Source organism: Phacochoerus africanus, chromosome 3 (genome assembly GCF_016906955.1).
Source record: "Phacochoerus africanus isolate WHEZ1 chromosome 3, ROS_Pafr_v1, whole genome shotgun sequence".
Taxonomy (NCBI): Eukaryota; Metazoa; Chordata; class Mammalia; order Artiodactyla; family Suidae; genus Phacochoerus; species Phacochoerus africanus.
Genome location: NC_062546.1, coordinates 30235278 through 30255720, shown reverse-complemented (window position 1 = coordinate 30255720; position 20443 = coordinate 30235278). Strand labels below are relative to the sequence as shown.

General features: G+C 44.8%; 1 protein-coding gene across 1 annotated transcript in view; it reads right to left on the bottom strand.

Annotated features, from left to right (window-relative positions):
- TMC2 (transmembrane channel like 2) overlaps window positions 1–20443 on the bottom strand; it is a 69937-nt gene that overhangs the window by 22707 nt on the left and 26787 nt on the right. The window contains exons 6-13 of the mRNA XM_047770350.1: window positions 17254–17335; window positions 16793–16899; window positions 12552–12650; window positions 11293–11435; window positions 8918–9065; window positions 5408–5596; window positions 3497–3676; window positions 1428–1577 (exon numbers count right to left, since the gene is read on the bottom strand). Of these exons, the coding sequence (XP_047626306.1) occupies window positions 1428–1577; window positions 3497–3676; window positions 5408–5596; window positions 8918–9065; window positions 11293–11435; window positions 12552–12650; window positions 16793–16899; window positions 17254–17335 (1098 nt within the window). The remainder of the gene's footprint in view (window positions 1–1427; window positions 1578–3496; window positions 3677–5407; window positions 5597–8917; window positions 9066–11292; window positions 11436–12551; window positions 12651–16792; window positions 16900–17253; window positions 17336–20443) is intronic.

Genomic DNA, 20443 nt, shown 5'->3' with positions numbered 1-20443 from the left:
CTGGGTGAGGCCAAAAAATAAAGAAAATTACCCCCTCCAAAAAAAACCACCTAACCCTTAAAACCCTGAAGAGAATGGGGGAATCTGGACTGGAGGAGATAAGAAACAGTCTGAGCTCTCCACGAAAGAAGTGGGGAGAGAAAGCCCCCAGGACCCCGTGGGAAGGAGATCCTGCAGCAGGAAAATACCTGCTGGTGGACTTGTAGGCAGCGTTTGGTGGAGTGTGTGATACCATCCTTTTCTCCACCGGACTTTACCATCCTCCGTTCAAAACACTGTGTCTCATGCTCTATGGAAGTGGAGTCTTCAGGGGACCGGTGAAGAGGTAATAAATTCTGCATCGCAGTGCGGTGGCAGATGAATAGAAACTCCATGCAGGAGTTCCCACTGTGGCACAGTGGGTTAAGAATTTGACTGCAGCGGCTTGTGTTGCTGCAGTGGCGTTATGTTCGATCTCCAGCCCAGTGCCCGTGGGTTAAAGGATCTGGCATTGCCCCCCCCCCCCCGGGCTCCGATTCAATCCCTGGCCTGGATTCTATATGTGGCCACAAAATTAAAAAGAAAAGAAAAGAAAGAATGAAACCTCAGGCAAAGGGACGGAGTGGAGGAAGAGAAGGCGGCTGATCCCTGTGGTACCTGTGAATACTTCAGATTTCTGCCCAGGAAGGCAAAGAACATTAGCCTTTGAAATCCGCACTATGCAGACTATGGGAACAGTGGTGAAAGCGGATAAGGATCGTTGTGAATTTGGCAATGGTAGCTGTGAATTTTTGATGTTCGGATGAAAACCTTTAATTCTCTTCACAGAAAAACACACGGATGCCTATACACACAAAATCCTCGATCCAATTTTTAGGATCCTGTATTTATAATTTCCAGGTAGTGAAATCTGCAGTGAAACTCTAAATAAACCCAAGCAGTATTAGGGAATATTTATTTATTTATTTACTATTTATTTATTATGTCTTCTTAGGGGAATATTTATTTATTTATTTACTATTTATTTATTATGTCTTCTTAGGGGGTGCAACTGCAGCATCTGGAAGTTCCCAGGCTAGGGGCTGAATTGGAGCTGCAGCCGCCGGCCTATGTCCCGGCAGCGTGGGATCTGAGCCTCGTCTGTCATCTATACCACAGCTCATGGCCATGCTGGATCCTTAACCCGTTGAGCAAGGCCAGCGATCCAATCTGCATCCTCATGGGTACTAGTCGGATTTGTTATGCTGAGCCATGGTGGGAACCCCCACCATAGGGAGTATTCACCGAAATATGTGGGACACTGAAGAAAAATGGTCACGTGAAACGGTGGAACTTTCCTAAGAAAGGCTGGCTTCTCATTTTGGTGACTTAAAAATGGAAATATTCAGGAAGGAATAACAAAGAACTGAGAACAGGGATCCCCTTGTTGGGAGAGCAGAATTACTCACAATGCCCACAGCTGTCTCCCAGCAAGAACCCCGGGGCACATCCGCCGGGTGCAGAGGTGGCCGGGGGACACTCTCGTTCCAACCCGAGGAGTTGTAGTAGTGAAACAGAGTCCAGTGGGTGATGTTCTTTATTGTCTCTTCATTGGAAAGCTAGAACGGAAGATGGAAGCTGGGGTTGGGAGGAGCCAGCGAGGGTCCCACAGTTTCCACAGGAACACCAACTAAAGCCAACACATGCCACAGCCCTGCCACCTAGCCTCTGCCCTGCCCCTCAGGAGGGTCTCACCAGAAATGCCCTTCCCAGCCTTTCAACTGATAGAGGAGAGGGGGACAACTGGCAGAAGTTCTTGGGTCTTTTCCATGAAGTTTTCTTCTCTGAGTTATTATGCACCTGTCCATTCATCCATTTGTCCAGCCGTCTGTCCATCCATCCATCCATCCATCCGTCCATCCAGTTATTCATTTTTCTTGAGAGTAATTTATTCAGGGTCTATTCTGGGCACATAAGGAAGTGGGGAGGTAAGAGTGAACAGGAGTGACACAGGAGTGAATGGGGCTTTTCTCAGAAAGTTCACAGTCTAGCAAGTGACAGAGACGAACAGATAGACAATTACAGAACAGAGTGATAAAATTTGTGGGACATTTTCTCTGGGGACTGAGAAAATCCACATCAGACAGTGGGGGCCACAGAAGACTGGCTGGAGGCAGGGACACCTGAGCCCAAACCTCAGCAGCATTAGTCAACTAAGCCAGACCCGGGGAGGAGGTGGAGAGAGAGGCAAGAGAGAATTTTGCTCCGTAGAGGAAACAGGAGGCTCAGGAAGGTGAAACAGATAACTAGGGCAGGAGGGAAGCAGGAGATGAAGATGGAGGGTAGGCAAGGGCCAGATCCAGTCACTTGCACGCTTAGAACCTTCCAGCAGCTGCCCATTAACCTTAGGAAAAAGTTAATGTAGAGGGAGGCGGGGGCAGGGGTGGGGTGGGGTGGGGGGAAGGAGAGCAACGCCTGGCCCTTTCCCAGTTTCTTGTCTCACTTCTTCCCCTCCACTCTGCTGCTCAGCTAACCCACAGTTCCCTGTTTGCAGGAGCTTGTCCCCCTGCTTCCTCCAGCGTCTGCTAAGATTCCCCACCGTGGGGTCTGCTGCCCCTCCTGTGCGCTGCCACGCGGCTCTGGGCTCGCGCCCAGTGGAGTACCCAGCAGGCTGCAATGAACGAGTCTGTCTTTCAGAGCGTGATTGCAGTCTTGCTCTCTGCTGTATCCCCAGGGCCTGACTGGGTGGGTGTGTCATGACCATCTGGGGAGCAGTGATGAGTGGTTAACTCGACCGTGACTTTTACCATTTCAATGGACCCTTACTCCACTGAGAAACATTGATGGCAGCTAAGAAACAACATGGGAAAAGCTGCAGATAAAATAAGAGGACCAAAGGACACGCGGATGATGTGAAAAAAGAAAGATACCTTAAGGAAAGACAGCAAAGAACTGAAGCAAAATGTTAACAATTAAGTCGTAGGAATCTGGGGACTTTTTTTCTTCATTTTACTTTTCTGACCTTCCCCAAATTTCTTTAATTAATATAAATTATGCATAAGGAAATTTATGCCAATTACATATATGCCAAACCTGTGGTATGTAGAAGTTCCCAGGCCAGGGATTGAACCCTTGCCACAGCAGTGACTCAAGCTGCTGCAGTGACAATGCCAGATCCTTAACCCACTGCACCACAAGAGAACTCCAGGAAATTCATTTGTTTGTTTGTTTGTTTTGCTTTTTAGGGCCGTACCCGTGGCATACGGAGCTTCCCAGGCTAGGGGTCGAATCAGAGCTACAGCTGCCAGCCTACACCACAGCCATAACAACGCAGGATCTGAGTCACATCTGCGACCTACATCACAGCTCAAGGCGACGCCAGATCCTTAACCCACTGAGCAAGGCCAGGGATCGAACCCACCACCTCATGGTTCCTAATTGGATTCGATTCTGCTGCGGCACGGGAACTCCAGGAAATTACATTTTATAAAGGGAAATTTAATGGGCACTAGCATTGGGGGGGAGTCTGTGGTCTCACCTTGAGGTGGACATCATCCATCAGGGCCAAGAGAAATGTATAGAGGTTCCCCAGGAAGAGAGCAAAGATGCGTCCCAGCTGCCACTTCAGTCCAATGCGTGGGTGGTAATTCTCCAGGGTGGCAATGGTTTCAAACAGAGGGGGACAAAACATTCCAAGCAGGGACATCACGATTTCTACCTGAGGAGTCAGGAGAGCTGGGTTACTCCTGTCATCACCATCACTTGCTTGTCCCCATCTCTGTGCCCCCAGCGCCATGCATCTCCAGCTCCTTGGCTCCCCCTTGCTCTGCCTCCAGAAATGGCCTAGGGTCTCCACAACTTGCTGTGTGACCCTGGCTAGGGCATCAACCTGCCCTGGGCCGTCAGCATATGTCCTGCAGGTCAGAGTTGCTCTGCGATGGGTGGCTATCATGATTGTGGCTGTTAGCATGGATAAAAACCATCTTTGCGAAGTGAGTTAACATAGGGGAGAGAGTGCCCTAGGCAAGAGTCACCGTGTTAGCCCTCATCTCAGGAGCATGCTGGATCCTTTAACCCACTGCGCCAGGCCAGGGATGGAACCGCCGTCTCCACAGTGACCTGAGCCACTGCAGTCAGATTCTTAACCTACTGCACCACAGCAGGAAATTCTGACTTTGGGTTTTATATTTGTTCTGTCATTTCCATATTTCCATCCTCTCTTGCCTTATGGGGGGAGATAGATTCTTGCTTGCTTGCTTGCTTGCTTTTTATGGCCGCAGCCACGGCGTATGGAGGTTCCCAGGCTAGGGGTCCAATTGGAGCTGCAGCTGTTGGCCTACACCACAGCCCCAGCAACATAGGATCCAAGCTGCGTCTTCGACCTACACCACAGCTCACCGCAACACCAGATCCTTAACCCACTCTGCGAGGCCAGGGATCGAACCTTCATCCTCATGGATACTAGTCGGGCTTGTTACCACTGAGCCACAAGGGGAACTCCGATTCTTTCTTATTATTTAATTTATTTAGCTCATGATTCTTTGCGTCAGTATTTCGTCTGGGCTTAGCTAGGTGGTTCTTTTGCCGGTCTCACCTGGATTCGTTCATGTGTTTGTGGTCGGCTGAGGGCTGATGGCTCATCCACACGTCTGGGGGTTGATTTGCCATCCCCTAGGGTGATGTGATTATAGGGCCATGGGTCTCAGCATTCAGGAGGCTAGCTTGGAATCGTTCCCATGGTGGAGGACTCAGGTTCCCAAGACAGCCAGTTCCAAAACGCAAGTCCTTTTCAAATTTGCTTGTATCGTGGTTGCTACTGTTTCACTGACTAAGGCAAGGGGTGGAGAAATAGATTCCACCTCTGCATGGGAGGAACTAGAAAACTGCATGGGAAAAAGTGGGTATACAAGGATGGGAAGGATTTGTGGCCATTTTTGCCAACTACCAAAGATGTTAAATTCCCGAAAGAGGTTTATAGATCCAATATAATCACAATAAAAACCTTTATGTGTTTTATTGTGGATTTTGATGAGAGAACTCACACTATCATATCTCAAGATGTACAATAAAGCCATAGTTTATCAGTGTGTTATTAGTGCAGGATTAGACAAATAGACCAATGGAATAGAAACGGGAGCCCAGGATCACACCCATGCGTTACTAGACAGTCGATTTATGATACGTGGCACTGCTGAGCTCTGAGAAAAGGAACATCTTTTTAATAATTGGCCTCCAGTTGATTGACATGTTAATTAAATCCAGTTTATTTAGCTATAAAATCTTAACAATAGGTGACTGTTCAAGATGTTCATACTGCCTGGCTTGAAAGAGAGATGATTTCCTTTTTCAAAATAAGTCCTATATTCTAGAATTCAATACTTCAGCTGCATGCATAGGCAATTTCAGCACCTGCTTGCAGTATTCACTTCGGCAGAGAAGCCCTCCTTACCTCATTCCTTTCATACCAGCTAACATTCTGCATCTTGGAGAACTCCTGGGATCGCTTCACCACAAAGTAAATGAGGTACCCACTTCCACACAAACAGCAGATGATGAGAAAGTTGGCCAGGACACGGAGAAATCTTGTCAGATGGACATTTTCTTCTTTGTTACTCTCTTGTTCATCCACTATTGATTCCTTGATGTGTGAAAACGGGATGTGAATAATGATGGGCCAGAAACCAGCAGGAATCATTGTCATCGGGTTCCCGAGCCTGTATTTTCGATATTTCCATAAATGCAATGATTCAAAGGGGGTGGTATAGAGAGCATGGTTGCTCTATGGAGAATTAGCTATTTTCTTTAAGAAAATATATTTTGAATGGGGAGGATGATTAAGAGGCACAAACTTCCAGTTGTAAAATAAATGAGTCATAGGCGTGAAATGGACAGAGTGGGGAATATAGTCAACGACTCTGGGAGTTCCCGTTGTGGCGCAGCGGAAACGAATCTGACTAGGAACCATGAGGTTGCAAGTTCGATCCCTGGCCTCCATCAGTGGGTTAAGGAGCTGGCGTTGCCTTGGGCTGTGGTGTAGGTTGCAGATGCAGCTTGGACCTGGTGTTGCTGTGGCTGTGGCAGAGGCTGGTGGCAACAGCTCTGATTAGACCCCTAGCCTGGGAACCTCCCCATGCTGTGGGTGCAGCTCCCATAGACAAAAAAAAAAAAAAAAAGACTCTTTAATATCTTTGTATGGTGACAGAACTAGATGTATCATGGTAATCATTTTGAATTGTATAGAAATGTAGAGTCACTATGTTGTACAACAGGAACTAACATAGTATAGTGGGTCAGTTATACTTAAAAAAATAAACAAACTTAGAGAAAAAAAAAGAGATTAGATTTGTGGTCACTAGAGGCAGGGAGGTGGGCAGCAGGGAAATTGGATGAAGGCGGATAAAAGATACAAACTTCTAGTTATAAGATAAATAAGTCCTAAGGATGTAATGTACAATGTGATAAATATAATTAATCCTTTGTATGTTACATATGAAAGTTGTTAAGAGAGTAAAGCCTGAGTTCTCAAGGGAAAAAAATATTTTTTTCTATTTCTTTAACTTTGTAGCCATAGGAGATGATGATGCTCAATAAACTTATTGTCATAATCATCTCATGATGTTAAGTCAAAGCATTATACTGTACACCTCAGCTTATACACTACTGTATAGCAATTATATCTCAGTCAAACGGAAGAGAAAAAAAGGAGTTCCCTGGTGACTCAGTAGGTTAAGGATGCAGTGTGGCCACTGCTGTGCCATGGGTTTGGTCCCTGGTCCGTTCCCTCCTTATGCGATGGGCATAGCCAAGAAAAAAAAAAAACTGGAAGAAGAAAAGATTCTTAAAAAATATGTATTTTTTGTTGTTACTGCTATTTTGGTATGTGTAATGACAAAAGCTTAGATTTACTGAATACTTACTGTATGCCAGATGTGGTGCTAAACCCTTGCCCTGCATTATCCTTCTTCATCTCAACCACAAACCAGTAGAGTAGTTACTGTCGTCATCCACGTTACAGATACCAATGCTTAGAAAAATTTTAGTAACTGATTAGAATTGTTTAAATTCTACATATCAAATAGACTAAGAAGTTGTTTTTCTTAGCCTATGGAAGTTTCCAGGCTAGGAGTCAAATCAGAGCTGCAGCTTCAGGCCTATAGCCACAGCAGTGGTGGCTCTGAGCCACATCTGTAACCTCTGCCACATCTTTTGGCAATGCCAGATCCTTAACCCACTGAGCAGGGCCAGGGATTGAACCGGCATCCTCATAGATACTAATTGGGTTCATAACTCGCTGAGCCATCATGGGAACTCCCCAAATAGACTAAAACTGAATCTTAAACGTAATCAAGTCTTCTAATCCAGGGGCTGTCTTTTTCTCTAAAATAGTTCTGGCCAACCTTTCTTTTATAAAAAGCCAGATAGTAAATTTTTTGGCTTCGCAGGCCATGTGGTCTCTCCCATAACTACTCAGCTATGTCCCCCTGCAGTGTGAAAGCAACTACAGACAATATATAAATAAATGGAAATGACTTTGTTTCAATAAAATCTTATTTATAAGAATAGACAATGGGCTATTCCATGGGTATTTACAGTGGGCATAAATCCACTTATTAAGAGTTTCTTAATTTATTTCCACAATGTTTTGTACTTTTTGGCTCAGCAGTCTTAATGCTTTGTTGTTGTTAAATCTATTCCTCGGATTTTTTTTGGTAATTTGTGTCATTTTATTGTGAATGGAATTAAAATTCGTTTCTAGTTGTTTGCTGCTAGTATATAAAAATACAATAGACTTTTTATTATTAACCTTGTACCCTGCATTAATAACTTTCTCATAGAAAGTATAAACAGTATGCAGCAGATGAAAGATTTGGCAATGTTGCAGCTGTGCCACAGGTGGCAACTGTGGAATGGGTTCCATCACTGGCCTGGGAACTTCCACATGTCCCCCTCACTGCAAAAAAAAGTATAATTAGTGTATGGTAAAGCCAGGATGGAAAAAGAGGTCTTCCAGACACCAAAGTACCTGGAATGAGATTTTTTTCATTAAATTAACAGTTATTGTGTTCAGCTGGGTTTCAACTGACTCATCAGGCAGTTAACATACATTAGTGCACACTGTTATATAACTGCATTATCTTGGTTTTTAACACACTCAGAGGTGAAGCCGTCTCCTTTCTAGATATTCAAAGTGACCTTATTCCTCTTTAGTAGTCCTGGAGGAAAGGCCAAAAGCCCATCGACCCCTACCCTGCCTTTGGATGCTCTGCCAGAGGCTCCCCACTGCTGAGAGGGACAAGGAGAGGAGAGCGGAGCCAGCTCCCTGGCCCCTGCCAAGCCAGCAGGACTCTGGGGCTCATGAAACCCATGTAATGAGTTGCTGAGCCTGAGCCCGAGCCCTGTCCCTGAGGGGTGAACCTGCCTTCTGCAGGATGATTGATATTGGGTGGGGGGATGATCCCTGCAGCACACTTCTCCTCCCAGACAGGAGAAGTATCGGACTGTCAAGAACGATGAATGGTTTTTAAGAAGACAAACAGGTGGCCAATAGGCACATGGAAAGATGCTCCATATTGCTATGCATCGGAGAAATGCAAATCAAAAACACAAAGTATCACCTCACACCAGTCAGTGTGGCCATCATTAAAAAGTCTACAAATAATAAATGCTGGGGAGGGTGGGGATAAAAGGGAACCTTCCTACACTGTTGGTGGGATGCAAGGTGGTGAAGCCACCCCGGAAAACGGTATGGAGGTTCCTTTAAAAAGTAAAACTGGGAGTTCCCAGGGCCAGGGACTGAATCCGAGCCCCAGCTGCTACCTATGCCACAGCTGCAGTGACACTGGATCCTTAACCCACTGAGCCAGACCGGAGATCAAACCTGTGCCTCCACAGTGACCCGAGCCACTGTAGTCGGATTCTTAACCCACTGCGCCACAGTGGGAACCCCTGCGGTGCCTACCTTGAAGCTGGTGGTGATGGAGGCGTATTTGTTGTCGGCCGTCTCTGAATTCCCGATCAGGTAGTCCCAGCTGGTGAACATCTTGAAGCTGAACGTGAAGTTGTCACTCTCCCCCTCGCTCGTGCTGCCCTGCCTGTTACCGGCCATCCTGTAGGGCGCACACACCACTCTTGTTAGGTCTTCCCTGTTTCTGCTGTGCCAGCCCAAGAAATTGGCCTGAGCCAGTTTTGGGCACAGGTGGCAGACATCCAGGGAGGGAAAGACCCTAGACGGGTTTGAATCAAACTACTGATAGCCACAGCGGGGCCACCTCCCCCTCCCGCAGTTCAGAGTTCACTGCGAGCACACATGGTGCCAGCTGGGTAACAAGGAGCCTGCAGGGTCAGGACACTTAACCACATTTCCTACCCTGATGTCCCATTTCCTGTGGCTTGATTCACCTGCAAATATTTCGGATCTCTTTATTCTCAGAGAACAACTTTTTCTAATTCATCTGTTTTCTTGGATAGAAGTTGTATTTTTTCTTTCTTTCTTTTTTTTCTTCCTTTCTTTCTCTCTCTCTCTCTCTCTCTTTCTTTCTTTCAGGGCTGCATCTGCAGCATATGGAAGTTCCCAGGCTAGGGGTCCAATTGGAGCTACAGCTGCTGGCCTACACCACAGCCACAGCAACGCTGGATCCGAGCCACATCTGCAACCTACACCACAGCTCACAGCAATGCCGGATCCTGAATCCACTGAGTGAGGCCGGAGATCAAACCCACATCCTCATGGATACTGGTTGGGTTCTTAACCTGCTGAGCCACGATGGGAACTCTGAAATTATATTTTTTCTGCTATAAAATGCAATACGCCTTGAGGAGCAGGTACTGCAAGCAGGTAACGTGCACATCAGTTTCTTAAGCGAGCTGGGAGGAAAGGGCATCGGAGCTGGCTTGGATGGCCACCTATGCCATCCTACCTGCCCGTATCCTTTCTTTGTGCTTCCTGGAGATCGGCCCTATGGGAACCACAGGATTCCAGGAAGGGCTCCATCAGACAGAGTCTTGTGTCTCTGACTCTCTCTGACGTCTCGGCTTTTGGAATTTGCTGCTGCAGGGGCCTGGTTGCCTTAGTCAGTGTTTTGACTCAACAGGGAAACATTCCATATCCTTAAACTTGGCAGGGGAAGGTGTTAACAATGTGAGGGCTAAGAATAAAACGAAGCCTGTCTCCTTGGTTTTTCCTTTTCCTTTCACTTGATAGAACTGGGCAGCCACACGTCATCTAGCGATCACTGTCGAGTGTCGCAGGCTCTAGTGAACAGCAGCGTTTTCCCCAAGAGACGAAGTAATAGAAAACCCAGCTGGGCCCGCACCTCACCCCGGGGTGGGGGTAGGGGATTCTAGCTGGGCTTCGAGAATGTTCCACTCCCCCTGCAGACACAGCTGCCCTGCGCTCCTGGCAGAAGTGACCTCTTGTGGCCCTGCTGATGGGTGGGCCGGCCTGCTGGTCCCCCTACCCTGCATAGCCTTGGTTGCTGTCCCCTGACTTAAATGAAAGCAATTCGTGGGCTGGGCCATTTTTTTTTTTTCTTTCTTCAGAGAATATGAATTAACTGATGCAGGCATATGAAGAAAACATTTCTGACCACAGAGATAAATAGAGATGGTGCCAAAGACAACACCAAGGTTAATTATAGTCACTGAGTGTGGCAGCCTCTGTTCTCACATGCCAGCTGGACTTAGAGAGAAGCAGAGAGTTTTTCTGAGGAAGCTGGGTTCAGAGGAAAGCAGACACAGGCCTTGCGAACTTCTCAAGACTTTCCTTACTGGGTACCATGCTCCATCTTAAGGCACGCTGGCCTTTTGATGGTTTTTGGAATGCAGGATATTTGCTGCCTCAGGGCCTTTGCACATGCTCTTGCTTTGTCTAAAGTGCTGTGTCCAGACTCATCTAAAGGAGTTTCTATTCCTGGGAAGTATCCCCCAGAACTTCTCACATTATCCTGTTTATTCTTTTTGTGTTTTTTTTTTTTTAGGGCTGCACCTGTGGCATATGAAAGTTCCCAGGTGAGGGGCTGAATTGGAGCTACGGCTGCCAGCCTACACCACAGCTCATAGCAACGCCGGATCCTTAACCCACTGAGCGAGGCCAGGGATCGAGCCCTCGTCCTCATGGATGCTAGTTGGGTTCCTTACCACTGAGCCACGATGGGAATTCCACCCCGTTTATTCTCTTATACCACATAGGACAATCTGCATTTGTTCTTTTTATTTGTTTCCTTCTTTTCTCTCTAAATCCCTAACAAGAAGGTAAGTAGGCACAGAGAGGCCATGAGAAAGGGCTGTTTGTGGGAAGAAGATTGAAAAACCTGTACATGAGACAGTGTTACTTACGATCTAATGACGATCATCAGGCTGTAGCCGAACACGCTGACGCCCACCATGAAGTAAGCCATGGGCAACCTGTACCTCAGCCACCCGATGGTCCTCTGGTTGTTGTAGTAGCCGTAGAAGAGAGCAGAATACTTGATGTAACCCTGTGGGACAGCAAAGCCAAGGCTCTGGGTTTGTAAGCTCAGCAGGACCGTCACTGGACACTTCCGTTCCTCTTGGGGTTTCTTTCTCAGGGGTGTGAAGGGAGCCTGAGGGGAGGAAGGACCAGGACCCTGAGCAAAGGCAGGGAGGCACCGCCTTCCCCCAGACTTGATAATATTGCGGCATAAAGTGTGAGGTCTTAGACGGACCTGGGGCTGGTGAGACAGAGAGCAGCCAAGGCATGAACCGTTCTTGGAAAGCCCAATTCAGGATGTTGGGTTTTCTTCCATCTAGGGAAGGGAACAAGTGAATACGGGAGGTGGGGAGTGATGGGGTCAGGTTTGCATTTTAGAAAGGATGTAGCCCTGTGGGGCAGCAGAGCCAAAGCCAATGCCAAAGCCAAAGGTTACCTGGCAACCAAAGCCAATGCCAAAGCCAAAGGTTACCTGGCAACAGAGGGAATGGAGATGTTAGGAGCTGAGCCAAGCCAAGGCAGGGAGCAGAGGTAGAAGATTCTGACAGTGGGGTGTTATTCAAAGAATAGGTGAGAGGAACAAATAAAAGGAGACCGATTCAAGAAATGCTTAGTAGATAGGCTCAGATTTAGTGATTGGATGTGAGGGGCAGTGGTGAGGAAGAGGAAACGAGGGATAAGTTTTAGCTTTCAGACTTGAATGATTAGATGAATGGTCCTTTCAGGAAAGGAAATGGGAGAAGTGACGTGGGTTTGGTTGGATAGTTGTTGAACTTGAGGGGCAGGTAGGATATTCAGTTGAAGCTTGGGAAGCTTGGAGGAAAGGCTGGATGGGCCAGAGCCCTGGGGTCTTACTGTGGTTATGGTGACATAAAACCATCCCCTAAGATCACCTTACACCGATCTGGCAGAATGAGGGGAGCAGTGGCCTCGGGGGTGGGGGGGGGGCACACCCATCCATTAGAGTGTGTGGCTGAAGAAAGGACCCATGAAGAGGACCTAGAAGGACATGGTTGGCCAGCTCATCGTGCAAGGGCTGGGCTCCCACTGGATGAATTTACTGGCTTTCCAATCATTAAATGCAGCATTTTACACTTATCCACAATCACACAACCGAAGTGCCTTGACATGTTGGCAACGGTACCTCGAAGTCCCAAAGGACGGAAAAATCCATGGCTTTTTCTTCTTCAGCCCGGGGCACTGTCTTTCTGGGTATGCTTCCATAGGGCACACCCATCAGTACCTGTGTCAGAACAGAGCACAATCATATGTGGAGAAAGTACAAACACGTGGAGACTTGAACATCGTGGGTGAAATCCATTCTCAGAGCAGGACACGTCTATTTTTTTCTTTAAATGACATCACTCACTTTTCCGATTTTAATGGTTTCACATACTCATTGCTGAAAACGTGAACACATACAGAGAAGTGTTTAAAAATGTACCCGTCACTTTTACATCATAAAGATAATGACTATTAGACAGTCATATATTTCTTTTCATTGTTCCTGTGTTTTATATATGTTTTAGCTTGGTTAGTTAGCTTAGTATTATTTTATGACCAATACCCTATGGCATATGATTTTTTCAAAATAAAATGACTTAAATTTCTAATCACATGTATGTTCCATAAACTTACCTAAAAAATCCCCTATTGTTGGGAGCTCCCGCCATGGCTCAGCGGTAACAAACCTGACTAGTATCCATGAGGACTTGGGTTCGATCCCTGGCCTTGCTCAGTGGATTAAGGATCCAGCATTGCTGTGAGCTGTGGTGTAAGTTGAAGATGTGGCTCAGATCTGGTGTTGCTGTGGCTGCGGCTGTGGCCGTGGTGTAGGCCAGCAGTTGCAGCTACGATCCAACCCCTAGCTTGGAAACTTCCATATGCCATGGGTGTGGCCCTAAAAAGCAAAAAATAAAGTAAAATAAAAATAAGATAGGGATCCCACACAGCAGAAATTGACAGAACATTTAAATCAACTATACTTTAAAAAAACTTCTTTTCTTTTTAGGGCCACACCCTGTGGCATATGGAAGTTCCCAGGCTAGGGGTCTAATTGGAGCTACAGCTGCCAGCCCATACCACCGCCACAGGAATGTGGGATCTGAGCCACGTCTGTGACCTACCCCACAGCTCATGGCAACGCCAGATCCTAAACCCACCGAGGGAGGCCAGGGATCGAACCTGCAACCTCATGGATACTGAAGCTCATTACTGCTGAGCCAAAATGGGAACTTCCTAATTTTAAAATTAAAAAAAAAATTAAAAAGTAAAATAAGGATGCCAGAACTACATTTTCAGAGTTTCAGTTCCAACTGATTGGACCTATTATTTATTAAAAACTCCCCAAGTGATTTTCACATGCAGGCAGTGTTAAGACAAAAAGTACATGAACTCATCATCCAGTGGGGCCGTCAGAGCCAGCTCCTCGGCATAACTGAGGGCTCCCCTGGGATCATGTAGGTGTTTGCGGCTCTGCAGGCAACTGTCATCAAAGCTGAACAAGTTTCATTCTAGCATTCAGAGCTGTCTGACTCCATTAACATTTATCACGGATTTGTGGCAAAGGAAGATGAATATGAGAAGAAATTCTGTTCCAGTTGCCTGACACTTGGGCACTTCTAATATTCTTATTCCCCGACCCTCTGATTCATTGTGATTATCCTTGTTTGTTTGTTTGTTTTTTGTCTTTTTTGCCTTTTCTAGGGCTGCTCCTGCGGCATATGGAGGTTCCCAGGCTAGGAGTCTAATCAGAGCCGTAGCCACCGGCCTGCGCCAGAGCCACAGCAACACAGGATCTGAGCTGTGTCTGCGACTTACACCACAGCTCATGGCAACACCAGATCCTTAACCCACTGAGCAAGGCCAGGGATTGAACCTGCAGCCTCATGGTTCCTAGTCGGATTCGTTAACCACTGTGCCACGACGGGAACTCCTCATTGTGGTTATCCTTAAGACATCCATAAGCCATGGGAATAGCTGATCATCAGGCTTAGGCTTAAAATGTTTGGGCTCTGAAGTTATTTGTGTCTTTGATGAATAGGTCACCTCCTCCACTCTATTTGCAGTGAATTTGGATGTGTCAGATTCCCATGAAGCCAATTTTCCATTATTTTAAATAAGAAGCCATCTTGGGAAGTTCCCATTGTGGCTTGGTGGGTTAAGAACGCAGCGTAGTCTCCGTGAGGATGTGGGTTTGAGTCCTGCCCTCACTCAGTGGGTTAAGGATCCAGCACTGCTGCAAGCTGTGGCGTAGGTGGCAGATGTAGCTCGGATCCAGTGTTGTCATGGCTGCGGCGTAGGCCTGAGCTGCAACTCTGATTTGACTTCTAGCCTGGGAACTTTCATATGCCGCAGGTGGGCCTTAAAAAAAGCAAAAATAAAGCACACTGATTCAAAAAAGGAAGAAGACTCCTTGGCTACCAAGTATTATTATAATAGTACCCACAATCTCTTCTAACTAATCTGATTTAATTCACATTCTGTGGAAGTCTTTTTTTTTTTCTTTCTTTCTTTTTAGGGCCACACCCATGACATATGGAAGTTCCCAGGCCAGAGGTTGAATCAGAGCTGCAACTGCTGGCTGACACCACAGCCACAGCAACGCAGCATCCCCGATCCAATGAGAGAGGCCAGGGATCGAACCCACATCCTCTTGGATGCTTGTTGGGTTCGTTTCCACTGAGCCACAATGGGAACTCCCTCTGTGGAATTATTTTAATTTCATGAAAAATAGGTGTTAAGGAAAGTTTCCCAAGGATCTTTGATAGAATTGACTCTAATATTCTCACAGAACTGTTTGTAATAAAGTAGTGGATCATAGAGCCAATTAATAAACCTGGAAGGAAAAAATACTAAATGCAAAAACATCATTACCCTATAAGCTGTTGAGGTAAATCCACCTGTGTACCCAGCACCAGCCAAATGGTCCAGGCAGGACTGTAGACATTACTGTGCTAAGTGTTAGTGGATCACAAGCCCTTTCTCTGAAAACCTAAAATCTCATTCACCACAAATTTGCTGTGGAAATTTGCACAAGTGACTGGTTCCTTTTTTGTCTCTCAATTACTCATCTGTAGGTAAGGATCTACCCACATCTGTAATAAAAATTATATCTGGGAAAATAGTGAGGATTGCTATTCAATTGCAAGGTTTCTTTGGGGTAATAAAATATGATTCAATACATTCTATCTCTTTTTTTGCTGTAAAAGATAAAAACATCACTGAGATATTAATTTTCCACTAAAGTAAAATGAGAGGTAGAAAAATGTAGGGTTTAACCTGTTAATTCATAAATGCAAGTATTTTGGTTCCATTCTTTGTATGGGGCTATCTGGGCAATTGATATGAGCATAGAATTGAAAATGAATGATGTTGGCAGATCTAAATAGACATTTCTCCAAAGAAGACATACAGATGGCCAAAAAACATATGAAAAGATGCTCAGCATCACTAATTACTAGAGAAATGCAAGTCAAAACTGCAATGAGGAATCACCTCACACCTGTCAGAATGACCATCACCAAGGAGTCTACAAAGAATAAATGCTAGAGAGGGTGGGGAGAAAAGGGAACCCTCTTACACTGTTAGTGGGAATGTAAATTGGTGCAACCAATATGGAAAACGGAATGGAGGTTCCTTAAAAAAACCCAAAAATATAGTTACCATATGATCCAGAAATCCCACTCCTGGGCATATATCTGGAGAAAACCATAATTTGAAAAGATACATGTACTCCAATGTTCTTTGCAGCGCTATTTACAATAGCCAAGACTTGGAAGCAATTTAAATGTCCGTCAACAGACGAATGGATAAAGAAGATATGGTACCTATATACAATGGAATATTATTAAGCCATAAAAAAGAATGAAATAATGGCATTTGCAGCAACATGGAAGGACCCAGAGATTATCATACTGAATGAAGTAAGTCAGAGGGAGAAGAATAAATATCATATGATATCACTTATATGTGGAATCTAATAAAAAATAACACAAAACTTATTTATAAAACAGAAACAGATTTCAAAACCAATCTTATGGTTATTATAACCATTGGGGGGAGGGAAGAAATGAGAGGTAGGAATAACATATTTATACTACTCTATAAAATAGATGATTGTGAGAAGCTACTGTATAGCATAGGAAAATCTACTCAATAGTTTGTAATAACATATATGGGAAAAAGAATGGATATTTACATGTTATGACTGATTATACACCTGAAACTAAAACAACATTGTAAGTCAACTATATGCCAATAAAATTAAATAAAAAGTAAAGTGAATGATGGATTCTTCGTCAAATAGAGTATTTGATTCATACGATCGAAAGTGGCAGTCATGATAAGCTTCAACACAATCTGAATAGGCAGTTCTTTTCTCACCTCTGGGATTATGACTAGACCAAATATTAAGCCAAAAAGGACGAGGTTAACGCCATACATCCAACGGAGAAAGATGAAATACGAAGCCACCGAAGAACCAAAGTGACCTGAAGGGAGAAAGATGCTGGATGTGAGTTGCAGGAGGAGGATGTGAACACTGCCTAGCACTTCATGTGAAGGATGGATTCAATTTTCACACCACTTTGGGGAACACACATGTTTTTTCTCTTTCCAGATAAATAACCTGAGGTTCTGTGGGTGTAACTGATCTGCCTAAGTTCCTGCAATCAGAAAGTGAAGAAGCACCATTTGAATTTTGGTCTGACAAGTCCAAAGCCCATTCTTTTTTCTAATACCACAGAATCTATGAAATAATCTGATCAGCTGGTCAGGAACACAGTCCCAAACCTTGGAAAACCTTTCATCAAAGCAACTAAAAACAATGATACCAGAATACTCACTTTCAATGTCCTTGATCTTCATTTCCCAGGGAATGCATTGAGTCTTGAAATTATCAAAGTCTCTTTTAAACTTGACCCATTTCTGAAAGTAAACAGGCAACACCCTCAGATCATTACCATGCTGCCTCAGGGTCTGGAGGGGCAGGACAGAGGTGCTCGAAGACGCTGACGCATCAACATGGGGTTGGCATGTGGGTGAGGCTGCCATCTTGGAGCCTCTGAGCCCAGGCTGCCAGAGGTGGAGGGATGCTTACATCTTCACCTTCCAAAGTCAGGTGGGAGTGAGACAGAAGCCAGGGCAACACACCTTGCATGATTTATACACAAACTTAGAAATTCTGTCTAGAGTTTCTGACTTGGGGTGTGGGTGGGGGGGCTTAACTTCTGATACAACTTCCTTCTTCTTAAACCAAAAATTCAAGAGAAAAAAGAAATTTCACAATGCTCACAACCCAGCTTTGGCAGACAGCCAAGGACCTTAATCTGACAGAAATTGTTGCTAAACTATAAGCCTGGGGGAAGTGGTAAAGAGATCTCACCTTATGGCTTCTCATCCTTCTCCTAGTGAAACAACAGCCCCTGGAGTTCCCTGGTGGCTCAGAGGGTTAAGATTCCAGGTTTGTCACATATGTGGCTCTGGTTACTCCTGTGGCTTGAGTTCGATCTCTGGTCTGGGAACTTCTGTATGCTGCAAGTGCAGCCAAAAAAAAGAGGCATTATGCCCCTTTCCATGGTCTGTTCCAGCTCCAACACTCAGTTTGTATCAATCAGAAACCCGAGTAGCTATCTGTCTGTTGTCTGGGAGAAATTTTGTCTAAGTTTTAAAAGGGGCTCCTTTCTAACAGCCCCATTCCCTGGAAATAAATCCATTTGGAAAAAAAAAAAATAACCTCATAGAAAATAGCACACAGGGAAGAAATAGAGAGAAGATCCTAAAATCAGTTTCTAATCTTACAAAGGTCTCAAATCAACTTGTTCAGAAAGGAAATGAGATTTTCCCTTGTAAACCCATTAAAGGATAAAAGTGAAAATTTATCTTAAAGAATCAGACCGGGCTTCCAGACCCGAAAGCTTTGACTATACTGTTATTGGATAATTTCTGTATAAGAAAAGAAACCACCTGTCAGCAGAGGGAGCTGCTCACAGACGCTAAGGAGAAGAGAGGTCTGTAAGCAAAAGACAGGTAGATAATAATGGCAAAAATATCCCTAAGACAGGAAGGGATGTGGGGAATGGTGGATAGTGGACACTGGGCACTCCAGCCCCATTGCTTCCTCAACCTTCCCTAGTTCTGATTCTGGGCTCAAGAACCATCTTTGGCTTATTGGGCTTCTTATGTAGATCTGTCTATAAGAAAAGCACTTGCCCGTCACCTGGGCTATGGGTATTTTGTTTTCTACGGCAGTGATTTTTTTCATTGCAAATTAATAGACTGGAATTGAGATTGTGGTCTACCTTCCCATACAATTAAATCTACTCTCATCAAAAATAAAAGGCACTGTTGATGTGGACTTCAAAATTTTCAGTTCTTGCATCAGTTATTTCTCCTTGTAAATGAATAATCCAGTGTCTGGTTTTGTATGTCAGACTTAATAAGCTTTATTAATGTTAGCCCTCCCCCAAGAGACAGATCCCCTGTCAAGGTTCTGATAAAATCAGTATAAAATACAAGCTTACAAGGCTGAGGACCAGTGGAGTAATGCATGTTGCTAAGTGAGGCCCCTGAAGACATGGCCTGCCAGTTGGTCACCTGGCAACCACTTGACAGCTCCTCAAGGCTATGGGCATCTCAGCCTGAAAAGGGATGCCTAGAGGAGGGGGGCAGGCAGAAAGAGAGAGGCCTGGGAGAACCTCTGCTTTGAAGTTCTCATCCTAGAGAATCATAAAACTGAACTTGGGGAGTTCTTTGGTGGTGCAGCAGGTTAAGGATTTGGCCTTATCACTGCAGTGGCTTAGATCGCTGTGCTGCAAGTTTGATCCCTGGCCTGGGAACTTTCACATGTTGCAGGTGCAGCCAAAAAAAAAAGAGAGAGAGAGAGAGAGAATTTGGGCATGGGCAGAAGACCCCAACTTTCTTCTTCAGAGCTGTGTGAGGTGGTAGCTACTGCCTGGGACAGGGTCCCTAGCTGAGCATGCCATCTTACTCTTCAGCTATATGTAGAAAAAAAGATTCTAAATAGTGGTTGAATAAGACACAGGCACATCCTGTCTGTGGATGACATCTGGATTTGACCCACTAAAAACAACCAGTGAAGCCTGAAAAATAGTATGGCAGAACAAGGACACCGTTCTTTGAAATTGTTGGAAAGCATCTCCTCTAGGATATAGAATGAAATTTTGAGAAATGGTTCAGCCTTCTTAACAGGATCCAAGAAATATGGCTTCTAGAGTAAAGGATAACAATTAAAAATTTAAAAGAGAATATAGATGAAGTATGGAAGGATTGATTATAAGGTTGCTAAAAGATCAGTAATTGAATGAAAATAAACCTACTTTAATTGAGACAGAAGAAAACTGATTCGATGATATTGAGAATAAACTTAAGAAATTTCTGAGAATTCTGAGAGAGAAAGCTAAGAATTAAAAACAATGAGGGAAAATAAATACAAAGAACGAGGGTTGACAGCCATCATTTTCCTAATGAAGAAGCTAGAACTGTTTAAACAGAAATATGACTGAATAGGGAGTTCCCGTCATGCTCAGGGGTTAATGAACCCAACTAGGATCCATGAGGAGGCGGGTTCAATCCCTGGCCTCGTTCAGTGGGTCAGGGATCCAGTGTTGCCGTGAGCTGTGGTGTAGGTCACAGACGAGGCCCGGATCCCTGTGCTGCTGTGGCTGTGCTGTAGGCCGGCAGCTGTAGCTCTCATTCTATCTCGGCCTGGAAACTCCCATATGCCATGAGTGCGGCCCTAAAATAGCAAAAAAGAAAAGAAAAGAAAGAAATACGATTGAAGAGATCATTTATCAGATATATTGGAAGAACGCATTCCTCAGATGGGAATAAAAGTTCTGAGTGTGTAGTCATTAAAGGGTAAATGGTTTTCAGATAAAATTAATAAATGACCCTTAGATAGTTTTTAGGCAACTATAACTGAAAAGGAAGAAAAAAAATATTAGGAATAAAAAATATTCAAATGCAGGATATATAAAATGTAATTTCAAATATTATGGGATTACCTATATGCAA